The 21,263-nt window shown below is 43.2% G+C and overlaps 2 protein-coding genes and 1 long non-coding RNA gene across 3 annotated transcripts; 1 reads left to right on the plus strand and 2 right to left on the minus strand.

Moving 5' to 3' along the window:
* Positions 1-71: 71 nt before the first annotated feature.
* Positions 72-5,934, minus strand: LOC100915923 (serine protease 33). Its single transcript, XM_003761928.4, has 6 exons — positions 5,857-5,934; positions 5,004-5,030; positions 4,668-4,842; positions 3,174-3,448; positions 1,157-1,302; positions 72-358 (listed from the first exon to the last, which is right to left on the minus strand). Exons 1-6 carry the CDS (start codon positions 5,915-5,917, stop codon positions 89-91), a joined length of 954 nt encoding a protein of 317 aa, XP_003761976.4. The 5' UTR covers positions 5,918-5,934; the 3' UTR covers positions 72-88.
* On the plus strand, positions 330-15,196 carry LOC116420479. Its single transcript, XR_004230816.1, has 3 exons — positions 330-625; positions 4,996-5,059; positions 15,109-15,196. It is a non-coding gene; the product is annotated as an uncharacterized LOC116420479 (long non-coding RNA).
* Positions 12,257-16,951, minus strand: LOC100916184 (serine protease 33-like). Its single transcript, XM_031945661.1, has 7 exons — positions 16,704-16,951; positions 16,509-16,576; positions 15,518-15,544; positions 15,145-15,307; positions 13,874-14,145; positions 13,395-13,564; positions 12,257-12,824 (listed from the first exon to the last, which is right to left on the minus strand). Exons 2-7 carry the CDS (start codon positions 16,558-16,560, stop codon positions 12,588-12,590), a joined length of 921 nt encoding a protein of 306 aa, XP_031801521.1. The 5' UTR covers positions 16,561-16,576; positions 16,704-16,951; the 3' UTR covers positions 12,257-12,587.
* Between the last annotated feature and the right edge of the window lie 4,312 nt (positions 16,952-21,263).

A 21,263-nucleotide genomic window follows, 5' to 3' on the forward strand; every position in this document is an offset into this window, starting at 1 on the left:
GTGGGTGGTGGGGGTTGGGGGTGGTGTGGAGGTCCGACAGAGTTAAATAGAAGGGGGGCAGCGGCCATCGCGCCTGTAGAGAAGGGATTCAGCAGTGATTGACAAAGCTCCACAGGACTAGGAGGAGGCTGATGAGATGAGGACCGCGAGTCTGTCTGTCAGCAGCACTTCGGATTGTGATGTTATAGGAGCCCAGCTGCACTTCCGATGCGTGACTTTGGATCCAGTCCCCATAGGCAGAGACAAGAGTGTAGACACCTGGTTTTTTGGGCTGGGCACAGCCAATGCCCCAGCTTACAATTCCCACCAGGAACCAGGAACCCAGATAGGGACATACCAAAGGACCCCCAGAATCACCCTGAGGTTGGGAAGAAAGGTTTATTAGTTTAGGCTTGAATAAGAAGCTATTTTCCTCCCTAGATTCCAAGCCCACTTTCTCCAGGATACCCTTTTCCTGCCGTGGCAGATGAACAAAGTAGGAATTAGTCTTTCAAGTCTCCCCAGTTCTCCAGTCCACCCACCCAAAATAGAAATTATAGAAACTGGAAGGGCCCTTAGAACCCACTGAGTCCTTTCACCTGAAAAGATGAAACTGTACTTCAAATGACTTGCTGAAGATCTCACAGTAAGTGGAAAATGCAGGCCTAACATTTGGGTTTCCTGACTCAGTGTAGGGTTTTTTCTAATTTAAAATTATATGAAGAGGATTTAGCCCAAAATAGCAGAAGAAGCCCCGAATTTGAAGTCTGAAGACCTGGTTTAAGTCTGGTTTTGCCATTAACCCACTTATAACCTTAATTAGGCAAATCTGATTTTGTGCCTCAGGTTCTCTCTGTTAAATTTAGAAGGTGGACTAGATTAGGGCTTTTTAACCTCGGATCTCTAAACTTTAAAGTAGTTTGGTATGATTGGTTTTGGGATAATCTTGTGTTTTTGCATTTAAAAAGGAAACTATAGATTTCTAACTCCATGACACAAAAAAGGCTGATGATCCCTGCACTAGAGATGATTTCCAGTATCCCTTCCAGCTCTGACACAGTATGATTTTAAAATTATTTCCTCCCAGGATCTCTTCCTCAGCCCCCCTCTCCCCCAAAGAGGCAATAGGTTATAGAATTCTGTAAGTATTTAACTCAGTGGCCATCTATGCCCTCACCTGACAGGCATCTACACCCCCTTTGATGTAGCCAGCACAGATCATTTTATCGGTGACCTTGTGCCAATTCAGGATCTTGTCACACTCCTTGGCATCAATCAGTGGCAGCTTTGCTTCCTGCAGAGTGTATGGTGAGGACAGCTGGACTGGGGGATGGGAGAGAGAGCAAAGAAATTTACTCAGAGGAAGAGCTGAACCCTAGTCCTTCTCTTTATGAGAGGGCAGGAAGAAGATTCTGAACTAGGCTAGTTCTGAGAAGGGGGTGCACAGACAGGTATAAATATTCCTGTGCAAACTGCTTTTCTGATGTTCAGTGAGCTCTAGGATGAGTAAGCAAAGTTGAAATTGTTACAAACTCTGTACTAGTTATAGCACTGCATGTCTCTGTGAAGCAAGAGACCTGGATTCTAGTTCTAGTTCTGCTGCTGACTTTTTTTTTTTTTTTTTTTTTTTTTTGACAAGGCAAGTTACTTTCTACATTAGTTTCTCTGTTTGCAAAATGACAGGATTGAATCTTTACAATCTTTACAGTCACATCTAGTGATTCTAAATTAGACTACAAATTATAAATTACTAATTCTAGGTAACTGTGATTCCAGATTCTTCTTCTTCTTTTTTTTTTTTTTTTTTTTGCTGAGGCAATCGAGGTTAAGTGACTTGCCCAGGGTCACACATCTAGGAGGTGTTAAATGTCTGAGGCCAGATTTGAACTCAGGTCCTCCTGACTTCAGGGCTGGTGCTCTATCCACTGCACCACTTAGCTTCCCTGATTCCAGATTCTTTATCTTCAAATTCATGGCCCTTTTCAATTTATTCCCGATCTAACTCTCCTGCTTTATTTGTATAATAAAGTGCTAGATCTGAAGTCAGAAGGATCTGGGTTCAAATTCTGTCTAGCTGCTCAACTTTAAACAAGTCACTAAAGTTTTTTTCATCTCTAAACTGAGAAAAATAATACTTGAGGTATTTCAGAAGATTGTTGTGAGGATCAAATAAGGTAACATTTGTAAAGCATTTTGCAAACTTTGGGACTTTGTGAATGTCTGCTATTATTGTTGTGTTTATTTGTTTTGGGCAAGGCAATTGGGGCTAGATGATCTCTCCAGGATCATATAGCTAGTTAGTGTTAAGTGTCTGAGGTCACATTTGAACTATGGTCCTCCTGACTCTGGGGCCAATGCTCTGGGCACTGGGGCATCTAGCTGCCCAGCTGTTATTGTTTCCCAGTATTACTACACTGTCATGTGAGTATGTTAGGGTTTTTTCTCCCCACCATTCCTTAACCTGGACTTTCTTTTTTGGGGGGGACAAAAGGACTTTGCCTTCCAGTCCTGGCTTTTCCATTAGAGCAAGCTCTACTTTCTTTGAACATCTATAGATAGTGTTTAAGATTCAGAATTATTCACTTTAGCATTAATTCAAATCTCTTTAGTTTCCCTACTGGGAAGATAATGCTTCAACAAAAAGGGAGAACAGTGGGGATATCTTTCCTTAGCTTCCTGTTTGTGCCAATCTGAGAGATAATGCTGTAGGTTACTCTCCAGCTGGGAGAGAGAAAGGGGGGGAAACAGGAGGATTGGATTTTTTTCTGTTGATTAAGGTTTGAGGACATCAATCATGGCCATAGTGCAAATCTCAGCTCCTAACCTTAGTAGATAAGGGCAAGTCATTTATCATCTTTGAGCCTCAGTTTCCTCACTTTAACTGAGATAATATCACTTGCATTGCTTCGCTAACAAGGTTGTTAAAAAGGAAAGCCTAAAGTATTTTGGAAATCTGAAGTAACATTATTAACTATATACAGTCTAGAAGTAGGGAATCACTTAGGGATTATTTTCTTTGTGGGATTATCCAAAACTACCTCTATGTATTCCATAGAGAGCTATTGGCTGCAATCCTGTACTTCCCAGCAGAAGCTGGACTAGAGAACTTCACCTTAGTCTGGCAAGAAACTTCATCAAACTCCCTCTTTCCCCATGAGAACCTCCCACTTTCCCCCTCACTCCCCAAGGCTCACCTCCCTCCTTCACGTTCCCCCATCCTGTCACAAAGCAGGTCAGATTAGTGTGAAAGGGGTTGTCGGCCTCAGGGAGACAGGCAGGCAGAATCCAGGGGGAGAAGTAGAGAGGCCGGGCCAGCTTCAAGAGGGCGATATCCCCCAACGAGCCATCTACCCCCGAGTAGTCTGGGTGCAGGATCACCTTGCTCAGTGGGCTTGAGATGGACTGGCCTGGGGTGGAAAAGAGCTGGAGTTCCCCGAGGACTACCTGGAACTGGGACACCTTGACAGGCCTGCAAAGGGGTGGGGATGGGGGCAGGGGGAAAATTGTTGGGAGAGGGCTGGAACCGTATTGGGAGGAGGGGAACCCCAGGCCCAGCACCATGGTGAGTAAGCTTTGCAGGAAATCCTATAATATAATCTTTTTGCCTAATATTGTCTCTGAAAGTTATCCAAAGTGTATGTGAGCTCCCTAGGGGAAGGGGGCATACTGTCTGTCTCTCCAGGCTGGACTTGGTGACTGATTTTATAATCTGATTATAGTAGGAGGAAATGGTGACAATGAAATAAGGTTTCATCATGAGGGGACTAGCTCACTGCTCTGAAAATGCAAGTGGAGTACTGCTGAAACCAACCTGGTGACAGGGAAGTTATGCCAGCTAATGGGGACTAATGTTTTGGGCAGTTGCTCTAGCTACTATTGTATCCAGAGCCATAACTAGAGCAGACTGACCAGGCTTTTGCCCCAGCCAACATGACTACAGATAACAGAAATTTAAACTGGATTTGACCTTCTAGCCCAACCCTAATCCTTCCTGGGTGATAGTTTTTTCAGCAGCAGCCTCTCCAGATTTACAACCATGGTTGATTTGAGGGGGCATTTAATGTTGCTTGTTCTAGGAACGGTTTTGTGCTTGTCCTAGATGCCTAAATTATTCGTTTTGCCTCTCTTTCCCTTCCAATTCCCAAATGACTGGAAGGATGGCGGATTTTCAAGTGGGAAAACACCAAAATATAACTAAATAACCATAAAGACAGTATTTTCTACTTCTGTAGAAACATTTAAAGCAATTAGGATTATCCTCTCTAGATTGCCTGAAGATGTTATAATGTTTGTCACCATCACAATCAGTGAGTTGTGGAACTGGGACCAGCTCAGACAACCTAATCTAAGATCTTACTCCTAGCCCCAGGTTTGACCAACTTGGTTATGTAGCTACTACTGAGGAGATGGAGACATCTCAGAGGAGGGAGTATGATAGTGAAAAGAGCAATGAACTGGAAGTCAGGAAACCTGAGTTCTAGTTCTAGCTATTTCAGAGATCACCATTGAGACTATAGGCAGGACCCTTCTCCCATTTCTGGGCCCCAGTTTAGGGCACTGTTGTGTCTGTGGACTGGATCAGAGGACTTTGGGAGATCAAGCAGGTGGTGCAGCTGACTCTTAGATAGGGTTACAGGCCTATGGGGGAAGAGGTGATTGGTTGAATGGGAAGGGGCCTGGTCACTCACAAGGAAAAGCAATGGGCAGCTGTCAGAACCCAGCTATGGGAAATCAGAGTGGCTCCGCAGATGTGGGCCCTGTTATGCCTTAGACTGGCCTGCCATGGCCAGGCCCCTTCACCGGCATTTCTGCCTCCAACGATGCGTTCATTCACCTGATTCTTCAGGATTGGCTGACCACAGCCTGAACAGAGAAGGCAGATTTAGGACTAAGGACTTGGGGCTCTGCCTTGCCCCAATTTGCCCAGTACCCTCCAATTCTTGCCCTCCCCCCCAGCCTCTATACCTTCCCCTTAATTCCTTTCCAGTAACTCATGTTCTCCCTTCTTCCCTCCAGTGACCTACCTGAACTTATCCAAAGATCTTTTTCACCTGGGAAGAAAAGGACAGGATGGCTAGTGGTATGGAAAAGGCTCTTGAACTAGTGTCATTTTTAATTAACTTGACTTCCTATTAGGGGCTTCAGCTGGGCTGTTGGGTACTTCTCCTTCAACTATTCCTTTTACCCTGGTTCTTTTTTTTTTGTCCTCAGTTTCTACTCCCCTTTTATTCCTATACCCTCTGCCCCATTTAGATGCTTCAGGATTCTCTTTAGATCCTCTCTTGTTACTCTCTGGACCTCAGTTTTCTCTTTCTTTTCTCCTTTGTTCTCAGCCTGATAGATTACCCCATGCTTTTTCTTAGACTGATTTTTCAGTCACATAGGAGGTTTAATTTTTAGTTACTGATTTCTCAGAGATCCTTATGCTATGGGAATTGATCTCTGAATAGATAGAAAGAAATATAGGACTTCAGGACCCAGGATGGAAGGGAGTTTTCTGGAGCAGGTTGGGTTGAAAACTGTATATAGGAAAAGGAACAGGACATCTGGGTACTGGGATGGTCTTAGGGTTGTCCTGTGTACGTTATATCTGAGCCCTCGGCAAATGAGTACTGAGGATAGATATCTGGGTCCAAGACTAGAGGATGGGACACTTAGGTCCTGGTGAGAACAGGGACTTGGGTTATTACCACTGAGTCCCGGCTGGGGAAAGGGTACCAAAGGAGGGGGAGCAGTGAGGCCAGGGTGATAGGAAGCACCCTGGGATAAGCTAGAACAAAGGGTAATAAAGAGTGAGGAAAAGAGTAACAGGGAGGAATGGTTGGGTCCTACAGACACGGGTACTTTGGGGCTGGGATGTCAATTTTAAGAACTCACCATTTGTCGTGGACGGCAGCAGAAGCAGCAACTGCAAGAGCCAGGCAGTCCCCAGTTCCATTTCCCTTACTGGACCTTGGGGCAGTGGGCAGAACGCCAGGCTCCCCTGCTCCTGCCCTTTTGTCCTCAGGGCCTGGGAAGGCAGAGGTAGGCAGGTCTGAGAATAATTGACTCCACCTCCTCGGGGCTTCCCTGCAGTAGCACCCCAGCCTGGGTGCTTCCTTGAACTCCCATCTGGGGTGTGTGTGTGTGTGTGTGTGTGTGTGTGTATGTGGGTGGACATGTTTTCCTCTGATGGCCTGTTCCCCTCCTTGCCCAGGGGGTACCAAGAACTTCCTGCTCTGCAGGCCAGAAAAGCACCAGCCAAGTCAACAAGTTGTGGTTTCAATTTTTGATAGGACTGAAGTGGAGGAAGCCAGCCATCCCACTTCTGGCCTGTTTGCCTGCGACTCAGCCTAGCCAGCGCATTTTGACCCAGGCATGGCTATCCATAGTCCATTTTAGACTTTATCTAGAGGGATTGCCAGGGTTAAAGTCTCAAGAGATAGAGGTTTATAGCTATAGGGAAATAGATTGTCTAATGCTAGGAACTTTTGACCTGTGACTCACATTTTGAGGACAGGGAGACACAGGGACAAGCATATTCAAATTAAAACATACATCAAGGGTATTGGAGTAGGAAATTCCTATATTTGTTCATTCTTATTTTTCCCTTTCACAGCCAAGCAGAATGAGCTTTCCACATCTCTTGCCATTGCTTATTCATCTCTTACTTTTCAGCTCTTTGCAATATGGCTTCTGATTCTATTGATGGACTGAAATTGCTGCTTTGTACAAGGCCACTAATAATGTCTTAATTGCCAGACTTTCTTCTTTGAAACTGTTGATCATCTTCTCTATCTGGCTGCTCCTTCTCAGAATCCTTTCAGTGTCCGCATGCTGATCCCTGTAATGAGTGTCCTATGTCCTGTTTTCTTGCCGGAGTCTGTTGATGAGCTCATCAGCTCCTGTAGCTTCAATTGTGATTCTTATTAATGACTCCCAAATCCAGCCCTCATCTCTTTCCCAAATTGTAATCTCAGTCCCTAATCAACAAGCATTTATTAAGTGCCAAGTGTCTGCCAGAGACCAAGATAAAAATAGAAAGAAAAAAAAAAGGCTCTTCCCTTAAGGAGAGCATTAAATTCAATCACTAACTGCTTGCTGGGCATTTCCACCTGGATATTCTGGATTGAATTCAGTTTCACTATGTACATCCAAAACATGGTGGGGAAGCCAGAATCCTAGGTCCTGAGGTGGGGTATGGGGTTGCGGCCTCCTTATCTTTCCCCCTAAACCTATACCTCCTTTTTTAACCTCACTATATTGAAGGCAATGTCTGTCTTGTCTTTCCTCCATTAATTTGCTGTACTGCTGCCAAAATGATATTTCAAAAGCTCAGGTCTAACCATGCTATTCCCTTATTCAAGAAGCATCATTGGCTCCCTGTTGCTTAAAGATATAAAATATAAATTCCTCTGTTTGGGGATCAAAGCTCCTCACAATCTGACTCCAATCTGTCTTCCAGATGGACTTATTTCACATTACTCCCCCTCATAAACTTTGTGTTTCATATAAACTGGCTGGCTTCTTGTTTCTCATTTAGGATATTTCATTTCTTGCCACTTTTTCTTTGCAGTGACTATTCCTGGAATACTCTTCCTTCTCACATTTGTCTTTTAAAATGCCCAACTCTCCAAGTGTTATCCTCCTTACAAGAAGCTCTTCCTATTCCCTGAGGTCACTAGGTCTTTTCTCATAGGAAATTATTTTGCTTCTATTTTGTATGTCTCCTATCTGTGTCCATGCTGTTTTTCCCCAATAGAAATAAGATCCTTGACAATAGGAACTCTTATTTTTGTTTTTGTTTTTTCAAAACTAAGATTCTGGTGGATCTAAGTCTATATCTGGTACATGGATGGCTTGTTGAATTGAGTTGAATTGTAGATAATATACATATAGACTTGTATAGGAACAGACATTTTATTGAAAATTTTTAAAAAATGATTTATTTTTACATATTCATTTCTGGATATATTGCTCTTACAAGTGGTCTATTTGTTGTTAGTAAATAAAAATAAAAAAATTTCAGTAAAATTAAGGAAAACTTATCATGACATACATGGACACACATTGAAGATATATAGATGCATGTTCAGATACATGTACTCAGAAATACCCACAGAAGTCTATGGCTTGGAAAATGTTTGTGGCAGCCCTGTTTGTAGTGGCTAGAAACTGGAAAATGAATGGATGCCCATCAATTGGAGAATAGTTGGGTAAATTGTGGTATATGAATGTTATGGAATATTATTGTTCTGTAAGAAATAGGATGAATACAGAGAGTCTTGGAGAGACTTACATGAACTGATGCTGAGTGAAATGAGCAGAACCGGGAGATCCTTATATACCTCAACAACGATACTGTATGAGGATGTATTCTGAAGGAAGTGGATTTCTTTGACAAAGAGAAGATCTAACTCAGTTTTAATTGATCAACGACAGACAGAAGCAGCTACACCCAAAGAAAGAACACTGGGAAATGAATGTAAACTGTTTGCATTTTTGCTTTTCTTCCCAGGTTATTTTTTAACTTTTGAATCCAATTCTTCCTGTGCAATAAGAGAACTGTTGGGTTCTGCACATATATATTGTATCTAGGATATACTGTGACATATTTAACATATATAAGATTGCTTGCCATCTAGGGGAGGGAGTGGAGGGAGAGAGGGGAAGAATCAGAACGGAAGTGAGTGCAAGGGATAATGTAAAAAAATTACCCAGGCATGGGTTCTCTCAATAAAAAGTTACAATTATTAAAAAAAAGTCTATGGCTTGGAAAAGGAAGGAAAATGCAGATACACAAGGAAGTTGTAACAAAGATCTAAGGAGAAAGGGAGGGACAAATTATGTGATTAGGGACAACAGTCAATAAATAAGCATTTATTATGTATCTGATAGGTGCCAGGCACTGGGGATAAGAAGACAGAAAAAGAAAGAGAAAAAAAATTAAGCAGTCCCTAACTACTAAGGAATTTACATTCTAATTAGTGACATGACACTTAGAATATGTACCATTCAAGTGCTCAGTCCTCTGTTGATTCCATGGAATCTGTAATTCCAGAAAAGAATCAGTACAAGAAGAAAGAAAAAAGAACCAGTACAAGATCCGGGTCAGGATGGACTCTGGCCAATTCTGCCCTACCCCAGCACCTAAGGATAATCTCATAGCTTGAGGACTGAGCAGATGATATGGAAAGTTAATTTCTACTGAACCAATAGAATAAACAAACCTCTGGCTTGAGCCAGAGACCCTGATTCCAAGAAACAACTGTTAAAAAGCCTGAGGGAGGAAGGAAAAGAGAGGGAATGGAGAAGAGGAAGGGAGAAATGGATGAGGAGTAGAAAGAAAGGGTGGGGGGGGAGGAGAGAGAGAGAGAGAGAGAACGAACAAAGGAGTCTGAGGCAGAGTTCAAATGTTAGCAGAGAGCAGGTTGCGAGAAAGGACAGGGAAAGACCAGAAAATGAAACTAGATGAGGATAAGGATTAAGAAGAGGACTCAGGAACCAAGCAGGGGCTTTTCAGGACATATTCAAGCCCTAACCTGGGTTGTGTTGTTAGAATAAATTTATTCTCTGACCAGGGCTCATTTTCCTTTTGTGGCCTTGGAGATCCTTGGCTTGAGGATGAGTTATAGTGAAGGCTGAGGCCACAAAAATGCTGTTGACCTGGAAATCAGAAAACCAGTTTTCATTCTGACTGGCACAGACTGGCCATTGATCTTGTACAAATTTCTCTTCTGTTTCCTCATTTCCAAGATGAAAAAAACGGAATCTCTAGATGATTTCTAAGGTCCCTTCAAGCTTAACATTTTTGATTGTGCTTTAATATTGAAAAACTGCTTCTGGGCAGTTTTGCGTTGTCTATCTCCCTTTTCTATTAAGGGACCCAAGCATGTGATTTGGATTGTGTTTGCTCCTAGGGATACCTGTTCCCTAAAAATAGGGCTAAGTTCCTTGTTCTCAACCTCTTTTGGTTCCTAAAACCTCCACCTTGGAACTCTGGGGAAATTTTATTAGAATTTTAGTTTATGGATTATATATAGGAATTTCTTCAAATGGATGTAGAAAGGTATTCAGTGTATAATCCAAATCAGATATGAGACAGGCACTTATTTCCTATATACAAAGCACTTATAAATATTCATTTAATACAAACAAACTTAATTATGTTTTCTCAGGAGACTTTACTATCTAAATCACTCCAAGTAAGACATCTGGTAGTAGAATATCCAGCCTTAGCCAGTACTCTTGTTGGAAATATTTCACCTGTCAGCCAACTCCAATTCTTGGACCCAAGATGTGTGGACTTCTCAGACTATTGAGATTGCATGTCCACACCAGGGAATTGAGCACAAAGCAGAAAAGGTAGTTAAGGGCTTGGGTGGAAACTTACCTGCCGAGTCAATGTGATTGGTGGAATTGACTACTTGGAGTTTACCAGATTATAACAAAAACCAAGTCATTTCAGTGCTGGGTCAACACATGACCAGAAGCAGGCCACAAAGCTCCTACATGGTTGAATGAAACCAAGAAGAGAAATTTCCTAATGGGTATCATATCAAATATAAAATCCTGTTTGACTTTTAAAACCTTTCATACTTTGTCTCCTTCCTACCTTTCCAGATTTCTTATACCATATTCCCTTCCATTCTTTAATTCAGTCACTGATATTTTTTGCTGTACAAGATATGGACAGGATAATTTGGAGAAAATCTCAGAGGGAAGATACTAACATTAAAATTAAGTCAGACTTTATACAAGGTGGAATTTTGGCTGGGGCTTGAAGAAAGTCAGAGAGGTCAGAAAATAGAAGGGGAGGAACAAGAATTTCAAGCATGAGGGACAGCCAGTGAAAATGCAAAGTAGAAACATAAAACATCTACAAAACACTGAACACAAAAAAATGACAATTTTGCTGTTACTGTGTACAATGTTCTCCTGGTTCTGCTCACTTCATTCGGTATCAGTTTATGTAAATCTCTCCAGGCTTTTCTGAAATCATTCTATTCATCATTTCTTATAGAACAGTAGTACTCCATTACATTCATATACTATTAACACATTCAGCCATTCTTCAACTGATGGGCATTCCATTTCTTTGTCATATGGTATACTTATTAAAGCACCTATTTATGTGCCAAACTAAGCAAAAGGGATGAAGGGAATACAAAGAAAGGCAAAAACACTCCTTACTTTCAAGGAGTTCACAGTTTAACAGGAGAGACAATGTTGGAACATTGTGCACAATATGCTTAGTAACCTCAAAATTGTGTGATGATCAACTAGGAAAGACTTAGCTCTTCACAGCAATTTAATGATGCAAGGCAATTCCAATAAAATTTGCATTAAAAATGCTATCTGCATCCAGAGAAATATGAAGACAATATAGATTGAAGCATATTATTTTACCTTTTTTTCCTTTTTTCCCCCTCATTACTTTCCTCTTTTGTTCAGATTTTTCTTTCCCAATATGACTCATATGGAACATGGCTTATGGAAATGTGTTAAAAATGAATGTACATCAGCAAAATAACGTTTTGGTCATGTATACTTATTGTGTATCTAATTTATATTTTAATGTATTTAACATCTACTGGTCATCCTGCCATCTAGGGGAGGGGGTGGGAGGGTAAGAGGTGAAAAATTGGAACAAGAGGTTTGGCAATTGTTAATGCTGTAAAGTTACCCATGCATATATCCTGTAAATAAAAGGCTATTAAATAAAATAAAAAAAAAAAGAAATGAGAAAAAAAAGAAAAAAAAATGAATGTACATGTATAACCTATATCAGATTGCTTAATAGCATGGGGAGGGAGGAGGTAAGAGGGAGAAAAAAAATTTTGGAATTTGAAATCTTACAAAAATAAAAGTGGAAAACCATCTTTTCATATAATTGAAAAAAATATACTATTAAAAAAGAAAATTAAAAAACTTATATACCACATTTTGTTTAGCCATTCCCCAACTGATGGGCATCTTTTGAGGGAAACTTTAAACAGTTGGAGAAAATGAGGTCCAGAGAACAGGGACTTGCCTAAGGGTATACAGTGGCAAACTTAGGACCAGATCTGTGTTCCCTTATGTATAAGCTCTGGCTAAGTTCATAGAACAAAGAGCATTTTTGTATTTTACTCCTTGCCATAGTTATATCATCACATCCTTTTCCTAGCTTTAATGGAGACATATTGTTTTTGCTCTTGGCTTATTTTGACTTTTAGCAGCCTTTTTTTTTTTTTTTTTTTTTTTTTTTTTTTTTTTTTTTTTTTTTTTTTTTTTTTTTTTTTTGAGGAGGTTAATGTGAAGAAAGGGAAAATGAGTAGTGGAAGAGTTCATGACACTCAAAATTACAGTTTAGGAGTCTATTCAACTTTATTAGGCACCTTAGGTTAAAATTACTTATTAGCTCTGAATTTCCCAGGGACAGAACTAGGTAAAAGGAGCAATTCTAGAAGTGGGAGGAGGATCCTAAGATCAGTTGGCCCCTTGAGGTGGTCAGGAAAGTGGGGGAAGGATCCAGACATTAGTCACTATTACTTCCTGAAAGAGCCATCGTCCCATTTTCTGTGGCAGATAGTCTCTCTTCCCTCCCTATTTCACTTAACTGACACGCTGAGCTGAGTTGACCGTTTTTAGAAATTAGGAAGGAAAAAGTGCAAGAACTGGTGGGGTTGGGGATGACCGGGCACATGGTGGTGGACCTGCAGGGCTGAAGTGCCCAAGTGGGCCTGGATCCAGGGCCAGTAGTAGGCCACACTGGTGTAGACACCTGGGCGGTTGGGTAAAGCACATCCCTTGCCCCAACTCACCACACCTTCAAGGACCCATCGACCAGACTGGATACACACCAGGGGTCCCCCAGAATCTCCCTGAGGGAAGAAATAGCTCAGCTTTCTGGTGTTCTCCACCCCTGATGCCCTTCTCAGAACCCAGGCTGTTGCTGTCCCAGCTCCCACCTCCCAAATCTCAGTATCCCTCTTCCCTTCTTAGCTTGTCAGCCCCTTCTTCCATCTTGGAACCCAAGTGTCATGTCTTGGGGCTGCTACAGCTGAGGTCCCCACTGCGTCTTGTTTATTGATATATGGGGAATGGGAAAGGGTTTGACTACTAGAGCCACTGTTCCTGCCCTGTAACATGAGACCATTGGAACCAGTCAGTTCTGATGAAGGCTCCGATATGAGATCTTCAGATGGTTCCCCCAATTTTTTGACCCAGGTCTTGTGGATCTCCTAATCTACCATCACTTAGTCTCTGGTTGTGGTGACAGGATCATCTCTTTAGCAGTGCTCTAATCAGTCAAGACACTGGCAGAATCACCACTAATGATGCACCAGTTCACACCCCCATTTTGAGGTGGGAAAAGGGAGGAGGCCCACCCACTTCTGTGGACTGGTACAGCTGCCAGGGGTAATCCTAGATCTGAGGAGGTGGGGCCTTACCTGGCAGGCATCCTTGCTGCCTCTGGCATAACCTGCACATAGGGTGCCAGGCAAGACTATAGGCTCGGTGAGGGAGGTGTCGGAATCCACGTGGTAAAGCCGGTCACAGGTACGTCTGTCTATCAGTGGGACCTGGACTCCCTGCAGGGGCCTGGAGCCAGGCAGTGACACTGCAGGGACAAGACAGGATAGGGATGGGGCAGCCCTGGGGCATGGAGAGGAACAGCAGGCTCTCAGAAATACTCTTTAGTAGGGGTGAGGGAAGGAGAGCAACAAATTTGCCAGAGGGGATAGGGGCACACGGGGATACTCCATTGTGGGAATAGCATGACTGGGTTCCATGGAGAGTGAGGTTCTGTAGTGAGAAGATAGGCATGCAATCCCTCCCTTCTCAGACCCCTCTCCCCCACTGCCCCACGTGCCCATTGGGCAGGATACACTGTTCTCTGCAAGGAGAAGACTGTCCTTTCTGGGCTCACCTCCGGACCGGAGGCTGCCCCAGCCAGTGACCCAGCACGGGGTGCCTGGGGGTGGTGGGCTTCCAGGTCCAGGGAGGCAGACTGGCAGGATATGGGCACTGAATGGGACTGGTCGGAGGAGCTGAATAAGTGCGATGTCTCCCTGGGCCCCGTCTTCCGTGAAGTTGGCATTGAGCACAACTCGCAACAGATGCAGAGAGAGGGCTTGAGGTGAGGGCCTAGCCAGGCGCAACTCCCCGAGGCGTATTGTGTACTCTGACAGCCTCACTGGTCTGGGGGAGAGAGAGCCCAGCAGAGGCAAATTAGAACTGCACCCCAGGGCCCTGGAAAGGAGGGGACGCGGTGTTTGAGGATGCTCAGTCTTCCTCCAACAACCCACTGGCTCTGGTTCTTCCCGGATCCCGAGATTGACCCTAGCTGGAGCACTCCACAAATCTGTCCCCATACCCGCCCTCTGCTGCCCCCCCCCCCCCCCCCCCCCCCGTGTTCCTCCCTCCCAAGTTCCCTGTGGTACCAGGCATGAGCCCCTGGCCTCTTTCTGCTGGCGGCACCCTGCCTGGTGGTCTTTGCCCCCTCAGCCTTGCAGAGGAGTCAGGCATCCCACTGTTGGAGAGATCTGAGCCAAAGAGTTTTTTTTTAAATCTTCCTAGGGTTTAGTCCTGGAAGGATCCGAGGTCATGTGGCCCACCCCACCCCTGTTACAAGATGGGGTTCAGAGTAGTCAATCGAGTTTCCGATGGTCATCCAGGCATTAAACAGAAAAGCTGGGTTTAACCTGGGTGCTCTTGCTCCATAACGGTCTAAACATCCTGCACCTAGACCAATTGACTCTGGAATCTGACTCTGGAACTTCTTTTAAGTGTCCTCCCCTTCCCATCTCTTTTCCCCCTCCCCAAACTCAGATGTCCTCTGCTTCTCTTCCGGCTTCTTTTTTTCAGTCCTTCTAGCTCGTGCCTTTCCAAACCCAGGGGCCCTGTTCTTCCCATCCCCTAGTCCAGAATGGCGGGGGATCAGGAACGTAGGCATCCTGTTCCCTTGCACCCTTTCCTCTCCTCAGGTCCAGGCGTTAGGATGCCTACCTAGAGCTCCCATTTCTTTGTGACCACTAGACATCTACTTCTGCCCATTCCCTCTCCCAGACATTGGCTCTCCCCTCTTCCCCCCCCCCCCCAAGACCCAGGCAGCCACTTCTGGTCTCTGTCCCACCTAGATCCTTTTCTTTGGTTCCCTCCCAGAACCCAGGGGCCCTGAGGATGACACCGGCTTCGAACCTTGAGAAGCAGTGAGCTGCGGTTAGCACCCACTGGCGAGAGATGAGCGAGGCCCCGCACACGTGGGCCCAGCGGTACTGCAGGCTGGCTTGCCATGGCCACTCCCCCTCCCGGGCATCCCTCCCGCCCACGATGCGGCCAGACATCCGGGGCTGCCCACAGCCTGGGGAGACATAGGGGCGGGCCTGGTGAGAAAGGGGGCCGAATCTTGGGAAAGGGGTGGGGGGAACCTGGGAGGGGGACCTTTCTGGTTCTGGGCAGGGGGTGATGACAGGCCAAGGCCTGAATTCTGGGAAGGGCAGAGCAGTCAGACCAGGAGATAGGTCGGGACAGGGCTCAGGGGGTAGAGAAGCCAGTCCTGGGGGCTTTGTACCTGGAAACATCTGTGTTTCTGCAGCTCCTGGAGAAAGAATAATAAAGCTGACCTTTATATAGCTCTGTAGTTGATCCTCATAAAACTTTGTGAAGGAGGCATTATCCTCTCCTTTTTATAGATGAGAAAGTCGCCACTGAGACAACACTGTGTAACTGAATGACCATCGGATATGGAATCAGCAGACCCAGTTAGGAATCCTAGTTTAGCTGCTTTGTCTAACCTTGGGCAAATTGTTTTCACTCCTCTGCACCTCAGTGTCTACCTTATAAATACGAATATTGGATCCTGATGTAGAAGGTTCTTTCTAGCCCTAAATCCTATAAACGATTAAAAGGGATTTGTTTAAGTTTACACAACTTTTAAGTGTCAGAGCTAGGGTTCACATCAAGGTTTCTGTCACTTCACAGATGTCCCACAGAAAAAAGAGATAGGACTAGATAATCTGCTTGAGGAGGGGAAATAATACTGAAGAGGGCTTAAGAGACAATAGGAATCTAACCCAGCTTGAAGGGGTTAAGGTTTGTAATTACATTAATTCTCTTGTATTTTGTAGAGTTAGAACTGAAAAGGGGAATATAAATCTAGAAGAGGGAGGGAGTGACAATATGAATAATAGAAAAAATGAGTAAGAAAACATGGGATATAATGTGTATCTTCAGGTGCTTGGGGCCTGGGCTTCAATAATCAGATTGAAATGGAAAGGTAGGAAGGAAAATGCCTGGAATCTAGATTGGGGAGCCAGGAATATGTCTGTGTTGCAGGGGAACCTCCAGAGTAGAGGGCCTCAGAAGGGAAAATTCCTCGAACTTTTAGAGATGCAGAGATTTTAGAACAGTGAAGATGAATGAGCCAGAAGAAAGAAGCTGAAGGCAGAGCAAGAATTCTGGGAGGAGAGAGAAATAGCTGTGTGCTAAGAATCAGTGTTCAATATCTGTTTACTTTCCCCACCTGTCACTGCCAATCGTGTCTTGCCCCTCTCCTCACTTACCCAGCAAAAGCAGTAGCAGCAGAGGGCCCTGTCGGCATGAAAACTCCCTCATTCTTTCTCACAGAGTCCTGAGGGAAAGGGACAGAGCTTAGGAGATAGGAAGGACAACTCTTTAACAGGTGTGGAGGAAAAGGTTAAGTGAACTCAGAAGCCTCAGTTCCCACACCTTGGGAAGTAACCCCCATTCCTTTTCACCTTATGTCTTTGAGGGTCCCAGCTCTGCACCCTATCTGCTTTTATCTCCTAGAACCCAGGGATCTGGATTCTTCAATCCTTACAGCTTTTCTGGGACCCAGGAATGCAGTATCTCTCCCTTCTCACTCATTGGCCTGGACTCTTCTCAGTGACTTCATGGAAAACACTGAAGGGGGTGGTGCTGGTTGGGGAAGAGTTTAAAGTGCTCCAGAGGGGAGGAGACTGGGGGAGAGGGGAATAATTAAAGAGGTAGGGGGCAGGCCTGGGGTGGTATCCTCAGACTAAAGAAACAAAGATGCTTTCAGAAGCTTATTTGTGTGCGGTGAGCTAGGGAATAGGACACCTGTGTTTCCGGAAAGGAGCAGCTTCTCCAGCTCAGGACACCTGTGTTTGGGGGGGGGGGGTGTTAGTCTAGAAAGGTAAGGGGTGAGAGAGCTGGAGAGTCAGATGTCCTATGCTCTGAGAAGGCAGCAGGCCTGGGAAAATATGTGAGAATCTGGCAAAAAGGTGCCAAGTAGGCTGCAATCTTTGCTAGACTCCCGGAAGCCTCTAGGAGGATAATTAGCAGCTCATCCCCAGGAGCCTGTCTCCATTCTGAATCCTGTCTCCATTCAGCTTCAGATTTCACTTTCTAAGACATCATTGTTTTGTTCTGGACGGTTAGCACCACACATAAAAAACTCTGTTCCACCATCCCACAAAGTTCTCTAACCACCCCACTCTGATCCCTCCAGACATACCTTCCCCTTCTCCCCTTCCCCAGACCAATGTGTATCCCTCAACCTGAGGCCCCTCTGGACTGCCCACTAGCTCCAGTGGGATGCTTAACTCTCAACTCCAGACTGACTTAGGATTGATTACAGAATGTGGAAAGGATTTTAGAAATCATTTATCCCTTCATTTTTCGGAAGAGAAAAGTGAGCTTCAGACAGATAAAGAGACTTACCTTCTTAAGTTACACAAATTGTTGATCTGAGAATTAAACCCAGTTCTTCTACTTTGCACCCTCATCCTCAATCTGCCAGCTGGTTGGTTTTGCTTCAAATCTCTTCCAAATCCAAATCTCCTCCATTCAGCTACCAAGATGATCTTCCTAAAGTGAAACTTTGACCGTATTATTCTCCCTCTCCAATTTACCTCCCCCTAATAAACTTCAATAGCTCCCGATTGTCACTAGAATGAAATATAAAATACTCTGGCATTTAAAACTTCACAAACTGGCCTCACACAGCTTATTCCCACTCTTACTTGTAGTTTAAAACTAATTTTTATAAACATTTATTATCTCTCCTTCTTGCTACTTCCTCCTCCTGCTGAACAACAACAACAAAATGTACATATAACTTCTACATTCTTCATTTTATTTCTGATTCTGATGGCCATTGTGGGAAATTTTCACCTGGAAGTGTTTGTCTTCCCTACATTGGCCATCATCTTGGAATATGGTCTGCTTTTGCATGCTATCAGTCAATGGCCACCAAATATTTATTTGTTACTCTATGTACCAAGCATTTTATTACTCACTGGAGATTCAAAGAAAGATCCTTATCCTCAACCAGTCCTTGTTCTCAAGGAGCTCATATTTTTAACAAGGGAGACAATGGTACAAAATATGAGATATAAATTAATATAGACAATATAAATGACAAGTGGGGGGAGGAAGCATTCTAGATGTGGGGGACAGCCAGTAAAAATGCATGTAGTCAAGAACTGGAATATTGTGTGTGAGGCTCATGTGCAATATGCAAGCTGACCAATGTACCAAGATCATAGAACATGTGAGTGCAAGTCAAGTATAAGGAGATTGGAAAGGTAGCTGGTGCCGGGTTATAGGGAACACAGAAGTTTATTGAAGAGGGTGACAGCATGGTTAAATCTGAACTTTAGGTAGTTGACTGGAGGAGAGAGTGAAGTGGGGAAAAATAAGTCAAGAAGATCCACCAGCAGGTTATTTAAATAGGTCATGTGTGAGACTTGCACCAGAATGTTGGCTGTGAGAATACATGAGAAGGGAGCTTATATGAGAGATGTAAAGGCAGAAATGGCAAGTCTTTGCCAGAGATTTGATGTGTAGAGTTAATATGAAGAAACATAACATGAAGGTTGGGAATCTAGGTGACTGGGAGGATAGTGATGCCCTTGACAATAATATAGAAATTTGAAAGAGAAAGTTTTGGGGAAAAGAAAATGAGTTGTTTTGGTATGCCGAATTTCAGACATCTATAGGAGATCCAGGTCAAGAGGCATTTGAAGACTGGAATTTAAAAGCGAAATAAGAGCTGGATAAAGAGTTCAGAGGGAATCATTGGCTTAGAGATGATAATCGAACCCATAGAAATTGATGAAACTATTAAGGAAAATAGTGTAGAGAGAGAAAAGAAGAAAGCCCAAAATATACCCTTAGAAGTCACCAACAATTACTGAGCTACTAGAAGGTCAGCTCAGCAAAGGAGATCAGGAAGGAGCAATTGGGCAGGTGGGACAATACCTAAGAATGAAAATCAGGAAAACCTAGATGGGAGAGAACATTCAGAAGAACAGGGTGATTAACTGTGTCAAAGGCTAAAGAGAAATCAAGAAGGATTAGGACTGAGAAAGGGCCTATTATATTTGGCAATTAAGGGATCTCAGGTATCTTTGGAGAGAAATGTGTAGGTGAAACCAAAATCTAGATGGCAGAGAAGAAAGTAAAAGGAAGTGAAGCTCAAGAAGGTTAGCTGCAGAAGGAGAAGAGGTTAATTGCTGGGCAGGAGTGGGAAGGGAAAGGGTAAAGGGAGAATAGTTGGATGGTGGGGTGCATCTTATTAATTTTTTTAGGGTTGCTTTATTTCAGAAGAAATGCCATTTCCAAAAATATTGAAGTATATGGCCTAAGGCCTAAGGCTACTTCAGTGATCTTTATCAGGGAGCCAGCAATCATTACTGGTGTTTGCTGGATGAGCTTTCACTTGATAACATCTGTGGATCCAGATAAGTATTCCTTTGAACAGAAGCAGTCAATTTCTCCTCTTCCTAAAGGATCTTCTATCTCAATTCCTTAGTTCCAATTGCTCCTTAGGTCCTTCCTCTTTCCTTTCTCTTCTGTCACATTTTTCAAAATTTTAACAGGCACTTTTGGATTATGAGTTTGACTCCTGTGCCTTTGAAGGTGGCTTGTTTTGGCTGTTTATATTCTCAGATATGAATCATTTGTGTTTTCTGTTGGGACCAATTAAATCTGACCTATGTTAAATATTCTGTTAACTTGAGTGTTTATACGAAAGCTGAAGATCCTTTTTTTCATTTGAGAAACTAATTGAAGCTAGTTGAATTTCTGATGTTCCTGGGGACTACTCTAGGTAGGGGCAAACGGGATCCAAATTCAGGTGTTTCCAGGGGAACCCTGTGGGGAGGGAGTATAAGCCATGGGATTCTTTATTGAGAAGTTTCCAACACTGAATCTCATGGTTTATGCTTAGACCTGCAATTATAGAACAAGGATTACATCCTTGAGGAGGAGACTAACCTTCACTTGGAGCGAAGATAATATATACTTGATTATATCAGAAAGATAAACATTGTGTTTCCTACTGGGATTAGTGCACAATTCTTACTGTTATCCATAGTTTTAGAAGCCAGATCCTTAGTTCTTTTTCATTCACTGTATGCAAATGTGAATTCTTATAATTATTAATATTACCATCACTACCAATAATATTCTTCCATTATGTTGAATGATAGTTATTAAAATAAATTAAAAAACTCACCTCAAATTAAAAACAAGTTCATGAACTCTAGGTCAAGAATCTCTCCTTTTACAGGTTCTCTTTAGAGAAGCAAAAAAGAGAATTGGAAAAGTTAGTTTTATTCTTGTGCCTGAAAACAATTAGGATCATTATTTAATAGAAACACTTGTTTAAGTCTCTTAAGGAACTCAAGAAGGTAATTACTGATTATGTACCAACATCTGTGCTCCTTTCACTGATGCCGACAACAACTGTCTTGGCACTTTTAGTAGATGGTTACATGGTATGCTATGGTTCTTAAAAAGTTACCCTTTGAGTCTGGTGATGAATCTTTCTACACTGAGGTTGATTGGCTCTCTGACATAAAGTCTATTGTTAGCTTGTCCTTGAAACATTTCCAACTTGGCAGAACCTGTGGAGTCTCTCTGTTTCAGCCCAGAAAGATACTCTCCATTTTACTATAAAGAATCTGAAAACTTTCTGGAGGGGCAGAATAGCTAGAGATCATGTAGTTCAAATTGCAACCATACGGGAACATTCCTACTTGGGATAAGATAAGGACTTGTGGCCTTTTCAGGGAACCATGTAGCCCCAGGACAAGAACAACCATATAGTCACAAAGATGGCAAGGTCAGAGCAACAGAGCACTTACTAGACAAACAAGAGATGCCTGTCCAAGACTAGAATAGTGTGTGTGTGTGTGTGTGTGTAGGGGGGACTTTGTCATTATTTTATTTGAACTGGGAGCTTCTATTGATACTTCTGATCAGTTTATCCTCTGCTTCTCAAATTATTATGCATCCTTTTCTTCCATGGGAGTAGAAACCAGTCTCTT

Source organism: Sarcophilus harrisii, chromosome 1 (assembly GCF_902635505.1).
Source record: "Sarcophilus harrisii chromosome 1, mSarHar1.11, whole genome shotgun sequence".
NCBI classification, from domain to species: domain Eukaryota; kingdom Metazoa; phylum Chordata; class Mammalia; order Dasyuromorphia; family Dasyuridae; genus Sarcophilus; species Sarcophilus harrisii.

Coding starts and splice junctions, on each gene's coding strand:
- LOC100915923 (XM_003761928.4), bottom strand. CDS start 5,917: ATGGAACTGGGGACTGCCTGGCTCTTGCAGTTGCTGCTTCTGCTGCCG. Junction 4,843..5,003: donor AGATCTTTGGATAAGTTCAG/GTAGGTCACTGG, acceptor TTCTCTGTTCAG/GCTGTGGTCAGCCAATCCTG. Junction 1,303..3,173: donor GGGGAACGTGAAGGAGGGAG/GTGAGCCTTGGG, acceptor CCCATCCCCCAG/TCCAGCTGTCCTCACCATAC.
- LOC100916184 (XM_031945661.1), bottom strand. CDS start 16,560: ATGAGGGAGTTTTCATGCCGACAGGGCCCTCTGCTGCTACTGCTTTTG. Junction 15,545..16,508: donor GCTGCTACTGCTTTTGCTGG/GTAAGTGAGGAG, acceptor TTCTTTCTCCAG/GAGCTGCAGAAACACAGATG. Junction 15,308..15,517: donor AGAAACACAGATGTTTCCAG/GTACAAAGCCCC, acceptor ATGTCTCCCCAG/GCTGTGGGCAGCCCCGGATG.